Source organism: Zootoca vivipara, chromosome 16, assembly GCF_965207765.1.
Source record: "Zootoca vivipara chromosome 16, rZooViv2.hap1.1, whole genome shotgun sequence".
In the NCBI taxonomy this organism is placed as follows: domain Eukaryota; kingdom Metazoa; phylum Chordata; class Lepidosauria; order Squamata; family Lacertidae; genus Zootoca; species Zootoca vivipara.
Genome location: NC_142599.1, coordinates 15,736,174 through 15,753,340, shown reverse-complemented (window position 1 = coordinate 15,753,340; position 17,167 = coordinate 15,736,174). Strand labels below are relative to the sequence as shown.

At 44.0% G+C, this 17,167-nt stretch overlaps 2 protein-coding genes across 6 annotated transcripts in view; one reads left to right on the top strand and one right to left on the bottom strand.

The window, feature by feature from the left end:
• RSPH14 (radial spoke head 14 homolog) overlaps window positions 1–17,167 on the bottom strand; it is a 63,768-nt gene that overhangs the window by 19,055 nt on the left and 27,546 nt on the right. The window lies entirely within an intron of this gene.
• GNAZ (G protein subunit alpha z) overlaps window positions 1–17,167 on the top strand; it is a 40,636-nt gene that overhangs the window by 7,614 nt on the left and 15,855 nt on the right. For both annotated transcript variants that reach the window (XM_035098244.3, XM_035098245.3), the window contains exon 2: window positions 13,839–15,164. In XM_035098244.3, the coding sequence (XP_034954135.1) occupies window positions 14,442–15,164 (723 nt within the window). In that variant the 5' untranslated portion in view covers window positions 13,839–14,441. The remainder of the gene's footprint in view (window positions 1–13,838; window positions 15,165–17,167) is intronic.

Here is a 17,167-nt window from a genome sequence, read left to right as displayed (position 1 = left end):
ACTTTGGGTGCCTGCCCTTCTGAGCCAGTCCAAAGAGAGTAATCGTCGTCTGATGCCATTTATAGCTGAGCTGAGCATAAAAGGGGTGATCATCACGAACCCCTGGTTTGCTGCTCTTCCTTCCCATGAGGTACAGCACAAATATCATCTAATCCTAATGAGGTGGTTCGGTTTTATTCCAACTTCTTGAGAGGGAAGTTAGTTGAAATCAGAACAGGCTTTCTTTCTGAGAAGGTAGAAATGGAGCTAAGGCCATAACTAATTAACAGAGCCTGCCCTCACCTCACCTCTTTCTTTTGAAGCACTGCGGAACTAGCCAGGTACTCACTTGGACATATTCCAAGAACTATGGAACTCACAACAGCTACCGTATGTGCAAAGGTTGGTTCTCTTAAAATGATCATCTCTTCTGGGTGCCTTGCAGCTTAATCCTGCATGCAGTTACTTGGAGGTGCCCCACTAAATCCAGTAGGAATTACTCTTGAGTGAGTGTGGTCAGGGTTGCAGACGCAGTCTGGGATACTAGCATCACTCCAGGTGTCACATGAAACCTTCAAAAGATGTGGCACAAAGATCTTCTCTCCCTTTTACAGTAGGTCCCCCTCCTCCACAGAATTAGGCCATCTTCTCTTTTCCCTGCCCCCACCCCCAAATTTAGACCAAGTAAAATACACTTGCACAAAAAAAGTATAGGACAGGGGTGCAGCTTTAAAATTTGCAAATTCCAGCAATCTAAATTTTCTTACTTCTCCAGTCTTAAATTCAGGTCTCCACATTTCTACAGCAATTTGCATGTTTTAAAAAATAAAAATCCTCATGAAAGTCCAGCATTTTGTGTAAAAAAAATTCCAAGCAAACACATTTTGTATGCATTTTTGGCTAATACACACATTTCTGTGAGCAGTTTCCCTAATATAAGTCATTTGTTTCGGGGCGCATATTGGTTTGATAGGTGTGAATTCGGTAGTTTCTCATTAAAGTGCAAACCACGTTGAGTTTCTCCTGAGGTGCTGGGGCCCCTTCTCAGCACTGGAGATGCTACACTGTGCTGCAAGTGGGGGGGCCACATGGGAGGGGGTTCATGGTCCGTTCCACCCTTTCACATTTGCTTCACTCCCCATAGCTGCCAAGTTTTCCCTTTTCTCGCGAGGAAGCCTATTCAGCATAAGGGAAAATCCCTTTAAAAAAGGGATAACTTGGCAGCTATGTTCACTCCCCCCCCTCTGTTTCTGGGAGGATGATGCAGGTCAGGTGCCTCTCATTACCATTGTAGGAGGTGCCAGAAAGCAGTGCCCTCCAGTGCCCCCCCCCCCATGCTGGTGATGCCATGGGCGGAAGGGCCCAAAATGGTGTCAGAGCAAATGGAGGTATGACATTCAGCACAGCCTGAGTTTTCTTACAGTTATCAACTCATGCAACTGACCTGCCTAGTTTCAGTTTGAGACTCTATTTGCTTTTCACAGACTTATTAACTAGCTCACAACCTTATGCAGAAGCCGTGAATTCTGAAAGCTGCTAGGGAGAGCTTTAGGAAGGTGGGGGAGGAAACATGGTGAACACTTGCAGCTGCACCCGAGAGAATGTATCTGAGCCATTTTTGCATGCATTAATATTTGAGCATGGTCTAGATGGGGATTCACAGTTATTAGGCTGAATTGTTGGGTGACTCATCGTCTCAGGGTTACACGAGGTACAAAAGCGGTCCAGCACATTGTAATGGTGGCAGTTTATACCTGCAGGCCATATTTGTAGGAATAATTGGGGGGGGGGAGAAGAAAGGGTGGTGGTGCATTCTAGTGGCTCACTTGCACTGGTAGAGTTTTTTTGCTGTAATTTGGGATACAGAATATGGTAAGAGGTAGAGAACGCAGAGGAACCTCTGACTGTTGAAAACAGCCGCAGGAATGGTTGATTGCACAGTCTGGTTCATGCTGACCAAATCTCGGCAGAGTGCTGTGTGGCCATGCAGTATGGAAATGATTCACTCCAGAGCAAATCTTCTGAGAGAGACCAAACGGAATAAAATTTAGCCTACCTTGTTACAGATGAATAAATTGAGAGATGGAGAGAAATGGTGCAGAACACACCCACTTGTATGAAAACCGGGGGGGGGGGGAGATGTATGAACAGACAAGGCAAGGCAGACACAGTATGCAAATTAGAAATGAAGTGAGAAATGTTATTGCAGTTTAAAACTGGTGCTCATCAGAGCCCTTGGTTTAAAAATGTCCTCCCCACGTATTGGATTGCCCCAAACAGCATGGCAACCATGTTGATCCTTACTCCCCTCCACGGATCATGTAGCAGGCTGGAAGAATTGTGGTAGACACAGACTCATGTGGAAGAATGCTGAGCAAATCTGAAGCAGTACAGTACCTTAATTTGTTGAGTATCGTTTGGCTCAAAAACGAAACAAAAACAAAACTAGTTTGGGATAGTTTAAGCTTGGCTCCAGTTTGCGATTTGATATAGCAATTACAGCATCCATCATTTCAAACTTCTTCAGAGTCACTAGGCTGGTGTCAAAGCATGCAAGGTCTTGCAGAAGCCTGCAGCCTCACTCAGCACAAGGAGCCCTCCAGGTCACCACCACTCCTGCCTCTAGTGTAGGACTGTATTTATTTCTTAAATTTATATCCCACCCTTCCTCCCGAAGGAGCCCACTCCAGTTTACTCTACAATCAGTGCATGACCACTACTGGTTTCTGATGCTGTTTGCACATAATGTTAGTCACAACTCCCCTTTATTATATATACAGTATAGCTCAAGACATGACCTAACCCCTCCTCTGACAGCATATGAATCAATATGGCTAATTTGACCCAATAACACCCCCTTCATCACACACAGAGACCAAACTCACTGCAAGCAGCCGAATGCAACCAACCATGCTCTGGGCTCTCCGATCTCTCACTTTGCAACAATGAATGAATAAATAAATGATCTATCCACATGGTGCTGACACAAAAACTCTGCACGTACACAATGCAAAAGAATGGAATATCATTCTCCCCCCTTCTTTCTCTCCACCCTTCTCTCTCCCCTCAATGTCTATGACAACAATGTGTCACACGAAATGTAACTGACATATAGGAAGGACTCTATGAATTGAAAACAGAAACATTATATGTACCTTTGTTATTCATGAAAATCTTTTAATAAAAAAGTAAATTAAAAAAAGAAAACAATGTTAGCCACAAGCCACATCTATTCTGGAGTTCCTTGAGAAATACAGTTGTACCTTGGATCTCAAACGCCTTGGCTCCTGAACAAATCGGCTCCCGAATGACTGAAACCCGGAAGTGAATGTTCCAGTTTTTGAATGCTTTTTGGAAGCCAAGTGTCCGATTGGCTGCAGGACACTCCTGCAGCCAACCGGAAGCCACACCTTGGTTTTCAAATGGTTCCGGGAGTCGAACACATTCTGTTTGAGAACCAAGGTACGACTGTAGTGTGTTTTCATGTGATCCTCCCAGACCAGCATTTGAAAACTTAAGCCATATGAAGACACCCAATGCCCCCTCTCCACCCACTGGAGTGGACAGATAGTGGGTGACTTATATGTCTAGCTGTCCTGATGTGAACAACGATGTGCAAATGTGATTTGAAGCAGAAGTGGAGAAAACTGACCTTGCTGCGTTTTAAGCCAGTCTCGTGATGGGTCCCATTTGTACTGTGCTGGCTACAATAAGTTCTGGGAAATATAAAACTTGGGTGAGAATAGCATTTGGGGAATGAGTGGAGTAGGAAGATTTGACCTTGCGTGCTATCATTGCAAAGGAGAAGTTTACCAGACTTGATGGTTTGCTCCACCTCTTCGTCCTACTTTGAGAGGCAGGTGGCATTTTATCACAGTCTGGGTGTTAATGCTATTTTTAAGCACGAGAACAAGGCCGGCTATCCATCATCCCATGTAGGACGCTTGCTTTGTAAGATAGTAGGCAAGGGATAGGAATTATTCACAAGCTGGCTACCCAAAGCACCAGTGAGTGAAGAACTTTCTAATGGCAGGGCTGGTCAGCAGTGGAACAGAGGCTGCCTTAGAATGTGGTGGACTCACCATTGTTGGATATTTTTAAGCAGGTGCTGGATGTTCAGGATACTTTAGTAGTGGGTGTCCTGTTTGATGCATCTTCTAGTTCTGAGATTTTTTTCATACCACTACTGTACAGCCCAAGTTAGATTGTTTAAAAGATTTCATCCACTGCATTTGCTAAAAGCTGGGAGAGGAGAGGGAAATAAAACAACCCTGCTTCCTTCTCTCTCCCTTTAATCTGTGAAATGGAAATGAGTCGACCCTGATTCTCTGTTAAAAGAGAGTGGAAGGAAGGGAGTTTGACCAAGCTGACATCTCAGTTCTGTTTGTTTTAATGGTTGGTTCTTTGTTGTTTAAATTTCCAGCTCATTTATGCACTGCCCTATTTATGTGTCTGTATGTGGGTAGATGCCTCTTTGTAAAATAAGTCTTACACTGAACTATGGCTTTCCCTAACTGGTAATGTGAGGGGGCTTGGTTCCCAATTAAGTGGAAAAGCTAAAGAGGGTTACACAAACCTGAGCAAACCATCTTGCAGGAGATTTATAAACCAAACGGCAGAGAGAAGGCAGAACTGTTAAGTACCTGGGAAAAGTAGAACTTAAGGACTTGCAGCCCAGAATAGGTAAGGAGATAGAAAACACCTAGCTAAATTAGATTGTTCTCAAATCCTGCTTGTGGGTTTCCCATAGGCATCTGGTTGGCCACAGTGAGAACAGGATGCTGGGTTAGATGACCCATTGGCCTGATCCAGCAGGCTCTTCAGATGCCCTTATGTTATAAAACAAGTTCAATTCTCGAGACTCTTATGAATTACAATCAGGTCAGCAAAATGTTTCAGCAGGGGGGCGGTCCACTATCCCTCAGACCTTGTGGGGGGCCGGACTATATTTTGAAGGAAAAAAAAGAACAAATTCCTATGCCCCACAAATAACCCAGAGATGCATTTTAAATAAAAGCACTCATTCTGCTCATGTAAAAACATGCTGATTCCCGGACTGTCCACGGGTCGGATTTAGAAGGCGATTGGGCCGGATCTGGTCCCCGGGCCTTAGTTTGCCTACCCATGAATTACATCTTGTGGTGTTGAAGGAGCAGAGGTGCTGATCATAGTTTGAAGCTTTTAAATAGTTGAGAATCCATGCAGAACGCATGAGGAGCCAGAAGAGTGGAGATGGGCAAATGTCCCTGTCTTCAAAAGGTGGGGTAAAGAGCGGGTCTCAAAAACTACAATGCCAGTTTGACAATGATGCCTGGCAAAATTCTAGTACACACTATTAAAATTAGCGTGTACAATGATTACTGTACTAGGAGCCAGCAGGGGTCATCAAGAATAAATCATACCAAACTAATCTCACCTTCTTTTTTATATAACTACTATTTGATAACCACATGGATTGTGGAAATGCCATGGACATATTATGTCTTGATTTCAGCAAAGCAGTTGACAGAAGCCTCCTTGTTAACAATATGGTAAAATGTGGGCAGGATGATATTGCCAATGGGTGGAACCACAGCTGCCTGAACACAATATCTGCTTGTTCATGGCTCAGCATTAACCTGCAAGAGAGATCTTAAGTGGAGTGCCCCAGAGCTCTGTTCTAGCCCCTGTACTCTGCAACATTTTTATGCATGGCTTGGATGAGGGAGGCGATGCCTATCAGATATGCAGGTAATCAGTGGGAACACAGGGCTTGCTGCTTTGCTACACTACCCCGAATATTCCTTATAACCACAGCTGACAACTAGGCCTTGCTTCTCCATCTACAAAGGTTTTGGAAGCACCTCTTGCTTTCTTGGTGTTTCTGCTGAGGCAATGACAATGATGTAGAGCAGCCTTCATCAAACTGCTGTTCCAGATGTTCCGGACTAAATACTCATCAGCATATACTGGTCGGGGCTGATGGGAGTTGTAGTCAAAATATCTGGAAGGTACCAGATTGATGAAGAAGGCTGCTGTACAGGATGCTTAATCAGCCTGCACTCCTTTCCCTCCATGTTTAATAAAGCATGATTAATAAAACCCCAGTTTATTTCACAACCATTCATGGTTGGCCCCTAAACCTTTAAGTAACTAATTCACTGTTGTCGCCTGGGAACCCTCTGCTGGAGCATATACATTCAACCATCTCATATGGCCCTCGAGCTTATTTACAGTGGCCGTCTGTTGTATTCATACTCCCGTTTTTAGTGTACGGAAGTGCCATTTGGAAAGGCAAGAGATGGCAGTGGGCGAGGTGGATTTGAGAGGCTTCGAATAGAACAATCTGGCACCTTTAAAGGTGGGGGAACTAGAACATGTGGTGGGCTGGTGCGACAGCCAAGGAATTGAGTGAAAAGAGAGAGAGAGAGAGAGAGAGAGAGAGAGAGAGAGAGAGAGAGAGAGAGAGAGCACTTAAAAACCAGCAGCCAGGCAGAAAATCTGATAATTGTGAAGACAATGTTGTATGGATGTTTCCCCTGGAAGGCTTGTGGCAAGGACGCTGCTTCTTGTGCTCTCGATTCACATCAAGAGGTGCACATTGGGACCAACTTACAATGGGAGTCAAATACAAATGAGCTCAGAATATCCAGTGGACATGCTTCAAGAAATAACTTCTAAGAATGGGGCCAGAATAGAATATGTCCCACTGCTACTAATAATAGGTCTAGCAATCGAAGATAGTTCAGGAACTGCATTTAGGGAACCTTGAGATGCCATGTTCTTTAACCCAGCTTCCAAGGTTGTTTAGGAGTTCCAAATACATCATAAGGCATGGGCAGATAACTAATAACAGATGTACCATGAAAGTCCTATCCATAAGGTTTCCAGTGGTATGTGAGTGTGTGGCTTGTACATACCCCATCCTGTCTTTCCAGTTGTGTGTAAGATGGAACATCTCAAAAAAGCATGTGTATATATAGAAAGAGATGCACTGAACCTACGTAGCCAAATCAAAGCCCATGCTTAGCCTTGACTGCTTATTTACTTAGCTTCTGCCCCTCCTTTCGATCTCCAAGGCAGCTTACATAAAACAATAAAATGCAATTAAGTTGAGGCTGCTTCTGTCACCTCAGCCATAGCATTGCTCTGGGGTGGCTGTTCGCCACTCCCCAACCCCATTTGTCATTCAGCCATTCTGCCTTTTTCTACCCCTTTCCATCTGATCTACCAGTTTCCTGGATAATAATAATAATAATATTTATTTATTTATTTATACCCCACCCTCCCCAGTGAGAACCGGGCTCAGGGCGGCTGACATCAATAAAATTACAATAAAACGAAAAGGAAAAAAAACAATTGATTAAAATGTGGATTGAATATATATATATATATATATATATATATATATATATATATATATATTGCACTTCCTTCTCCCATCTCCCACAACTGCAGGTGTTCTATCACTCAGGCTAAGAGAGGAACTGGGACACCGAGCGAAACAAAAATGAGCAAGAGTGGCAAGATTTCTCCCTCTGTGTTGCTTTCCCCTCTGCTGCATATTGTTTCCCCTGTGCCACTTTTCCATCTCTGGGAGAAAAAAAGCATGTGTAGACCCATTTCTCCCACCCAAAGGGTGAGGAAGCTTCTTTGGAGAATATCATTTTGAAGCCCACACCTTAAATAAATGATAGCTCAAGAGGGTATGGAGCTTTTCCTGGGACTTGTTATTCAAGAGCAGAATGGAACCCACTTTTTCTTTTTTTGGCTGTATTTCTAGTTATCACATTACTTGCTGCCCAGGAAATTCGCAGTAATGTACTACGGAAGCACTGAGAATTAATGCATTTGCAGAGTTGGATAGGTTGCAAAGTGAGCAGGCTTTTGGCTGGAGCACAGAGGATGCCTCTGAAAATGGCTTCCCTGATTAGAGTGAACCTTGCTCTGGCCATAACGTGCAGAGCTATTTTTTCTATAAGTGCGTCTGGCTTTTGAGATAATGTGTGAATAATATCAGTTTTATCAGCACAGCAATGTTCTGTACTCCTTTAAAACCATCCCAATAAGAGCAATTGGTGTGCCTTATTCTTGTTAAAGAGCTGAAGCATGGAGAGGTTTATTTAAGAGAGGAACGTTTAGGATGCTTCTGTCCTTCATGGCTGTTATAGGTGCATTTGAAAACATGCAGGCAGTGTCTTCAAAAGGCTCCAGGGGGTGGCAGGTATCATCATACTTTGCTCCTGATTTGCATAATTTCTTTTGAGTACAGAATCTCAGATGGATTCACTTGATGTAGAATTTGGGCTTCATCTCTGTGCAGACTCTTCTGTGCTTATCCTCGAGTTTAGTCATGACGACCAAAGGAGGACCTAGGGGAGTGTGACTGGTGCGGTCGCACTGGGTGGGGAGCTGCAACTATGACACCCAATGGAAGGTGGGGGCGGGGCGGACCTGATTTTGGCACTGCACAGGGCACCACTGAGGTTTGAGGTGCCAAGTGAAGTGGTGCATTGATGCCAATTTGCTTTGCAAAGATAACTTATATTCCACTTATAATCCATATTTGGAGATTTTTAAAGCGGTACATGCTTTACAGTTGTTTGCTTCCTCGAGTTCTTTTTCACCTTCGTAGGAGTCCCATTTTGAATTGTTTGTGCTCTACAATGCAAGCCTGGCTCCCATGTGTGGCCTTGAGGGCACTTCATGCAGTTCCCTCCCCACAGGTGGACAGACAGCTGTGAGCCTTTTCAGAACTTCCAGAGAGAGAGAGAGAGAGAGAGAGAGAGAGAGAGAGAGAGAACACACCCCACATAGGGCATTCTGAGAGTCTGGGAGAAAAGTCTGAAGGGAGTGAATTGGTGAATAAGCCTGTGAATGGGAGCTGGTTTTGTTGTGTTTCTTTGCTCTTTTCCCCTTTTCTTTTGTGTACTTGAAAACTTCAAATTCGCTGCGGGTTTCTAGTCATAACTCATGCCTGCCTTAAAATGTTTTGCTGTCCTTGCTGCACCCACCAGGGAGATGGTGGCCTTTTCAGGAGGGGCACTCTGGTTATTATTATTAATAATAATATTTTTTTTTAATTATTTGTACCCCACCTATCTGACTGGGTTGCCCCAGCCACTTTGGGCAGCTTCCTACATATATAGAAACATAATAAAACATTGCACATCTAAAGGCTTCTCTATACAGGGCTGCCTTCAGATGTCTTTTAAAGGTTATATCATTACTCATCTTGACATCTGATGGGAGGGAGTTCCACAGGGCGGGCGCCACTACTGAGAAAGCCCTCTGCCTGGTTGCCTGTAGCTTCACTTCTCGCTGTGAGGGAACCGCCAAAGGCCCTCAGAGCTGGACCTCAGTGTCTAGGCTGAACAATGGAGGTGGAGACACTCCTTGAGATATACAGGTATACAGGGTCAAGGCCGTTTAGGTTAAGAAACAGTTCTTCCAAGAAAGGCTTACGTGGCACCAGTTCCAGTGGCACCTTTCTCTTCACCCAGGCCTTTTTGTTAACTTACATAGTTTTAAAATCTGTGTTTTGACTTTCAGGCTTTAGTGACACCACACACGCACACTCCAGCTTTAGCTGTATCTATGTTGCTTTTGATTTTATGGCTTCCATATATTATTTTGCTTATTTTATTTTTTACTGATTTAATGTAAGTTTCCTACAGAACTTTATTTAACTTCTGTCTTATTTTATTTATTTTAACTTTGTGTTATGGTGTGGCATGCTAATGCAAATAAATAAAGTAACTAATAGTTTATCATCAAGCTATTTGTTATAGCCATGTTTGGACTTACGTGGAATATATGATATAAATTCCTTAAGTAAGAGGCACTTCGTCTTAAGTCAATTTATGCCCCACCTTTCCATCAGAAGATGTCCAAGGCAGCTAACAGAACAAACATTAAAAACCAGTATCAATATCAAAACAGGGTTAAAGGGCACGGCATCAACAAAATAAGCAGGAGTCAAACAGATGGCAGATAAAATAAATCTGCCAAGTTTTAAACCGCCTGCAGGAACGGATGTCTTCAAAAGGGTCATGTATACCAACCCACTCAATGCCAATGAACTGCTACCAGTCTGCGGTGTGTATAACAGCTCTAGAGCAGATTCTGTACAATTTATCTATGGGATTGAAAGGATTAAGCTCCTAATTGGTGCTGTTGACAGATCAGCTTCTACAGATTAAAGGCAGCGCTCTGATCTAATCCAGTTATCTGGACTCTGTGGCTGCCTGGACCTCACTGCCTCATCTGCAGCTTCCAAAAGAAGAGGAAGAGGAAGAATGTATCGAGGACTAGAGGAACAGGAGTCTGTGGGGAGAGAAAGGGAAGCACCGTGTTTGTGGAAGGAAATGCTGGAGGGTGGCTATGGCACTTGGACCAATCAGCTAATCAGCTGGCAGCAACTGTTGCCCATGCAGAAAGTGCAACGTAAATTGGAAGATCATTTTGTAATTAAGATCGGTTGGGGGGACCGGACTGCTCCAAGTACCTTCACAGAGGTGTCAGTAGTGTTATCCCTGTGTTATCAGAAGAGCCTGCTGGCTTAGGCCAATGGCTCATCCAGTCCAGTACGCTCTCCTCTCCTGTGGTTTCCAGCAACTAGTATTCGGAAGCATTGCTGCCTCTGACTGTGGAGGCAGAGCACAGTCATTGTGGGTTATAGAAGGGTTGAGCATAAGGAGGGCTGGGTTCTGTTGGTAGACCTCTGTGCAATTTGCAGTAAATTGTATAGACTGTCTGGCTCTTTAATGATAGCAACAGCATAGCTGCTTTTCCCACCTGAATTAAGCTGCTGAAATGAAGAAAGCTGACCAGGAGCAGACTTTTGTGTGAAAGCAGTGTGCGCTCTAGCTCTGCTACTGGAAACAACCCCCCTGGTTCAGAATGTGCTCAGAAGCCCCCCTGTTCTTTAATTTTTAAAATCTCTCTCATGCACCTGGCACTGGTTGGTAGAACTTAGGGCTTTAGTAAAACGCACACACACACACACACACACACACACACACACACACACGTGTCAATCTGACACACCTGGAGTCTGCCAACCCCGTTTCATAGCATTCCTTCCTCCAGGGATGATGCCTGCAGATGCCTAACCAAATTAGAGTTCAGGAAGAATGTAAGAAGAGTCCTTCTGCAAGAGGAAGGAAAAGACGCATTTCAGTTTCCTGTTTCTGATGCTGGAGGGCAAGATTTTTTTTGGCGTATGGTGAAAACAAATGCTGGAATGGATGAGCCTTTGGTCTTATTGTCCGAAGAGCTGATATTTGGTTCGTTTTTAACTGTAACTGAGCTAAGTATTCAAGGAACCTAAAATCTATCCCCCCTCTGAAGCTTTTAATATTTATTTTTGCAGTTGCTTGCTGCAAGTTTTAGAACAAAAATGGCATTGACAGTTGCTTTTCAGTTCTTAAATTGCAAATTTTAAAGTCTGGTTAACTGCTTTGGACTACATAAGAAAAAAAATTACAGTAAGCCTTTTTGACCTGATGGACCAGAACATTGTCTCCCCCCATTTCGCAGGCAATTCAGCTGCCAATTGAACGGGTAGTCCTGTCAAAATTAAGCTGTGGTGTGGAGGGAAGGTTCTGTGTTGGGAATGTGCTGGCAAATCGGCACCGAGCAGGATTGAACTCTTTGCTCACCAGCTGATAAGTGAAGGCTTCAATCCTGCTCTCCACAGGGGTCTGCTTTGCCAGAGCATTCCCTACAGGGAACGTGCTGGTGAGGTGGTACCCAGCAGGATTGAACCCTGCCCATCAGCTGATGTACCCAGTGATGTCAATTGACTGACAGGTGGCCGTGGTTACAGTGGAAATGGCCTCACAGGTCAAATTGGACCACTGGCAGATGAAGATTGACCCATGGGCTGGAGATTCCACCCTCCCCTTTATAAAGACAGAAAATAATAATGTCAAGAAGTCATAATATGACAGAAGCAACAAAGCGTTCGGGACATTGATTAAAATGTTCAAATCAGATCATTTTTTTATGTATGCCATTTAATCAGCAAAGTTTCTAAGCAGCATACAATAAAATTATGTCTGTTCTGGGAGTTGCAGTCCAAAATATGTGGAGGACACTAGGTTAGAGAAGGCTGTAAAGGAATCCTGGCTTTTTTGCTCAATTTAGAAAGTTGAGTCAGACTGGATGTGTTCTACTGGTTCCTGCTGGGGTTCTGACAGGGAGGGACAGCTTAACTTACTGTAGACCAGGCATCCCCAAGCTGCGGCCCTCCAGATGTTTTGGCCTACAACTCCCATGATCCCTAGCTAACAGGATCAGTCGTCAGGGAAGATGGGAATTGTAGTCCAAAACATCTGGAGGGTCGAAGTTTGGGGATGCCTGCTGTAGGCTGAAGTGTGTTGGGAGAAATCAGCAGGAAATGTCATAATATACGGGAAGACATGAGGAAATAGCACAGCACTTCAGATACAAAACAGGTATGCACATACTAATTTTGAGATCATTGGAGTGGCTGATTACTGAATTGCTGAAGGGCAAATCTGTCAATTTAAGTTTCTCATTTTTCTCAACTTTAAATTCAGTTCTCTACATTTCCACATCATTTTACAAAGGTCCTCACTGAAATTTATCAGAGTTTTAGTGTGAATTTCTCCTAAGAGACACATTTTTGTATGGAATTTTGCCTAATAGACATATGTTTGCAAAGCAGTTTCCCAAATATAATGCATTACTGTATGCTATTTTCACATACATTTGCATTTTTGTGCACACTTTAACCCAGCAGGTGCATTTTTGTGCACACATTACTTGGCTGGAGAACTGCACTACAAAATTCGCAGAAGTGTGAATTTTGAAGGTTTCCTGTGTTGCAGTCCTTATATTGTTTTGGAAAGTTCCAGTTAAGTGGGCTTCCCTTTAAATGTGGACTGAATCAAATTTCTGTCCCATCCCTAATCAAGAGTAGGGGAAGAAAGCTTAAGGGAAACAAGGGTGGGTGAGGCAAGAAGAACAAGGGGCAAATGTCAACAAAGGCCATCATACATGCTAAGGCTTCCCTCTTGTTTGAGCTGAGGAGTGAGGAACTATTTGGGTATTTGATGAGCCCACAAAGACCCTCTAAAACAGCCTCCTTCCCTCCTGGGCTGATGTGAGTTGCAGTCCACAACATCTGTAGGGCATGACGTTTGGGAAGACTGCTCTAAAGGCAACAGAGTTTCTGCACTCATAGAAGCATAGAGTTGGAAGGCACCCCAAGGGTCATCTGGTCCAATCCAAGAATCGCAGTTAAAGAATCCCTGGCAGATGGCCATTCAAACTCTGTTTAAAAATCCCCCATGAAGGAGAGCCCATTACTTCAGATAAACTCATCTGGAAAGCTTTGTTTTAAGATCTTGATTTAAAAATTCACTCCATGAATTGCAAAACAAAAATTTGATGCCAAAAGAGAGAGAGTAAGGAAAGCAATGGGGGTGTGTGTGGGGTGTGTGTGTGGGTACCTGCACATGTGCATTCAATGGACTCTGAGGCAACAGGGAAGGAAATGGTGCAGCTATCTCCCTCTCCCTCTTATTTCCTTCTTTTTGGGAAAAACCAGTCAGGACAGGGCTGTGCAGGAAGAGGAGGGTTGTCTTCTTCAAGAGAAGAGCTCGTAAAAAGCTCATGTGGGTTTGGGTAATAAAAACATCAGGGTGGAATGACAAAGGGATTAGGTTTGCTTTTGTGCCAAGCACACAATCTCCAGGGCTCCTCAGCCTTCAGCTAGCCGTGATTTTGCTCCATTCCAAGATTTCCTGCTTTCTATTTGGGTTGCTTGCTTGGGGGAGGATAAGATGTTCAAGTTCCCCGGTTAAAGAAGTTCATTTAATGTTTCCCCCTCTGTCCCACTGTCTTAACAGGGGGAGACTGTGGCTTCATGTACCCAAACTTGACCAGCATAAAGAATCACGTCTGAAAGGGAAGCCGAATAAATGCAGCACAAGACTGGACAGGAGTTTTCACTGCACCTGATGGCATTGCTACAGCAACTGGAAACTACGAGTGAAACTTAGAAGTGCAGCAGAAGCCAGGGCACCTCCTCCTTGCCTTTGTGCAGGAGAGCTATGCAGGAGAGCAAAGGGGGACACTGGGCAGATTTTGACCACTCTGTGGGCAATGAAAGCTTCATACGAGGAACGTGCAAATGCTTCCTCAGAAAATGGGAGTGCTAATGAGCTCTGCTGAAGCTACTGTTTGTTTGTGGTTGTCTGTTATGACTTTGCAACCTTCCTGGGACTGAAGTACTTGGTCCTGGTCTATTGGAGGGCATCACAAATTGGACAGTACTCTCACCCTGCTCCCAGAAGATACACCTGATAAAAAGAATCGCTGCAGTTATTTCTGGGAAGCAGAGAGAGAGAGAGAGAGAGAGAGAGAGAGAGAGAGAGAGAGAGAGAGAGAGAGAGAGAGAGAGAGAGAGAGAGAGTCTACAGCTATCCCCTTCTGCTAGTCTCTGCTGTACCATGGGATGTAGGCAAAGCTCTGAGGAGAAAGAGGCAGCGCGGCGGTCCCGGAGAATTGACCGCCACCTGCGCTCTGAGAGTCAGCGGCAGCGGCGCGAGATCAAGCTTTTACTCCTTGGCACCAGCAACTCTGGCAAAAGCACCATTGTCAAGCAGATGAAAATTATCCACAGCGGTGGCTTCAACTTGGAGGCCTGCAAGGAGTACAAGCCTTTGATTATCTATAACGCCATCGACTCCCTCACTCGCATCATCCGCGCCCTGGCGACTCTGAAAATCGAGTTCCACAATCCCGACCGCGCCTACGATGCGGTGCAGCTTTTTGCTCTGACGGGCCCTGCGGAAAGCAAAGGGGAGATCACGCCTGAGCTGCTTGGGGTGATGAAGAGGCTCTGGGCTGACCCTGGGGTACAGGAGTGTTTCTGTCGCTCCAACGAGTACCATCTAGAGGATAATGCTGCCTACTACTTGAATGACCTAGAAAGGATTGCTGCATTAGATTACATCCCAACAGTTGAAGACATTCTGCGCTCTCGGGACATGACCACAGGGATTGTGGAAAATAAGTTTACTTTCAAAGAGCTGACTTTTAAAATGGTGGACGTTGGCGGGCAGAGGTCGGAGCGCAAAAAATGGATCCACTGTTTTGAGGGAGTTACAGCAATAATTTTCTGTGTGGAGCTGAGTGGATATGACTTGAAGCTGTATGAAGATAACCAAACGGTAAGTCCAAATGTAGCTTTCGTGCCCCCCATTTCCCCCCCCATCTTCCTTGTTTCATTATGTGTATTTTGATACTGCTTGTGGGTTCCAGGCATGATGCTCAGTTTCTTTTCTGAGTGCTCAAGGAGAAGGTATCCTGGAAACAGCTGCTGAGCATTATAACTGCCTTTATATTTCCTATAAGCCTTTCATATGTGACCAAAACAGAATGGTTTTTATCATAATGGAAAAGGGTAGGGCTTACTAATGCACTCTGTCTGAAGTTTCATTGCTGCTCTATCCTCAAAGCTCAGAAGATATGATGACCCAGTCGTTGGGACCATGTGACTCTTTTTGTAAAGAGACATCATTGTCTTGGCAGCCACTTTTAGGTTGGATGTTGTGTTCCTCTTGCAGGTACTGTTGCTGTGTACAGAAAACTCTGGGTAAAGTATTCTGAAGGGATGTACATGACACAGTTAAAAAAGGAGTTCCAGAAAGCCTTTGAAGCTTCAAAATTAAGTTGAATTAACCTTTTTGTGCTGTTTAAAATGGCACCCGCTGCTCTGAGACCTGCTATCTGAGTGGGTTTTCACAGAGAATTTTATGATGTTCACTAAACAGCTTCTGTCCATATCATAAAAAATCGACTCCCTTTGCAGTCTCTTTGTGGTGCTAATACTGGCCTCCAGTTTGCTTGAACAAACAGATACAGTAACTATGGAAATGACTGCATATGCAGAAGTGTGTGTGGATTATTGCATTCATCCTCCTTGACTTGACCTTTGTTGCCAGTTTTGTTTTTGCTTTCCAGTGTCTTTCCTCAATATATAATTAAACTAAGATGGTAACATGCATAATTGTAGATGCTTCATTTGCAGAAGGTTCTCTGTATGGAATTCCTGGTATCCAATCAATGGCTTTGTTATGAAATGTTCTCCATGCAGAAAAATAGCACTCATGGTCACTGCTGATAATGTGTGCGCTCAGCAAATGAAAATTCCATATTTATGTCTGGCTTTGATGGAGAATCTCAGGGCTTATCCTGCAAGCCATTTTGCAGATCCCCAATCTCAGTGTCACAGTTGAAGTCATAATTGTGCCTCCATGTTGATGTTGTTGAAGATTTGCAGAGTTTGGGGGGGGGTTGTGGGTAGGAACGTAAGAACAGCCTGCTGGATCAGGTCAAAGGCCCATCTAATCTAGCACTCTGTTCTTACAGTAGCCAACCAGATGCCCCGGTGGGAAGCCCACAAGCTTGCCCCACTTGCAATTCTCAGCAACTGAGTATATAGCCTCTGAGAATAGAGGTAGAACAAATGTCAGAGAAAATGTCTCAGGAGCCTTGCACACTCTTCCTTGCCTTCCCCTATTCATCTAAAGCACTTCAGAAAGCTTGGGAGATCTTTCCAAACCTCTGATAATGTCACCCCCTCTGGGAAATAAAAGAAGGGCTCAGTATTCCTGGCAATATTCTTCTGAAACAGATAATTCAGTTTGGTGTCCATAGGAACTGAGGAAAACCTACAGGCCTATGAATTTTGAAACAAAGCGCTTTTTTATATAATTGGGGAGGGGGAAAATGCACCCTTTTCTGTAGGATGCAATTAAATAGTAATCTCAGGCTCTATTTATAATTGATGTGCAATTATGGAGAATGACAAGCAGTTCGAGTCGGGGGTAAGAGCTGCTTCATTGAGAGATCCTTCTGTTCTAACAAATGGTGGGAGAGAGTGAAGCATCATTTCAAATGCTGTTATAATGGTTAATGTGGTTTAGGCAGGGAAGAGATCAGGCAACAATCTTGCCTGGGTTGTTTGCAGAGTTGCAAAGCAGTCCTTAAAAGTCCTGCATACCTTGATGCCAGTCTGGGATTGTAGATGTAGAGGTCAATGCAACTTTTTCAGATCAAGGTTAAAATTTGCCACTAGAAGCTGAGCCATCCTGGCTTGATTCAACATTCGTCCCTTGGCCTGGTGGCCTCCTGATGTTTATTTCTTGTTTCCTTTTACACTGCTTTAATT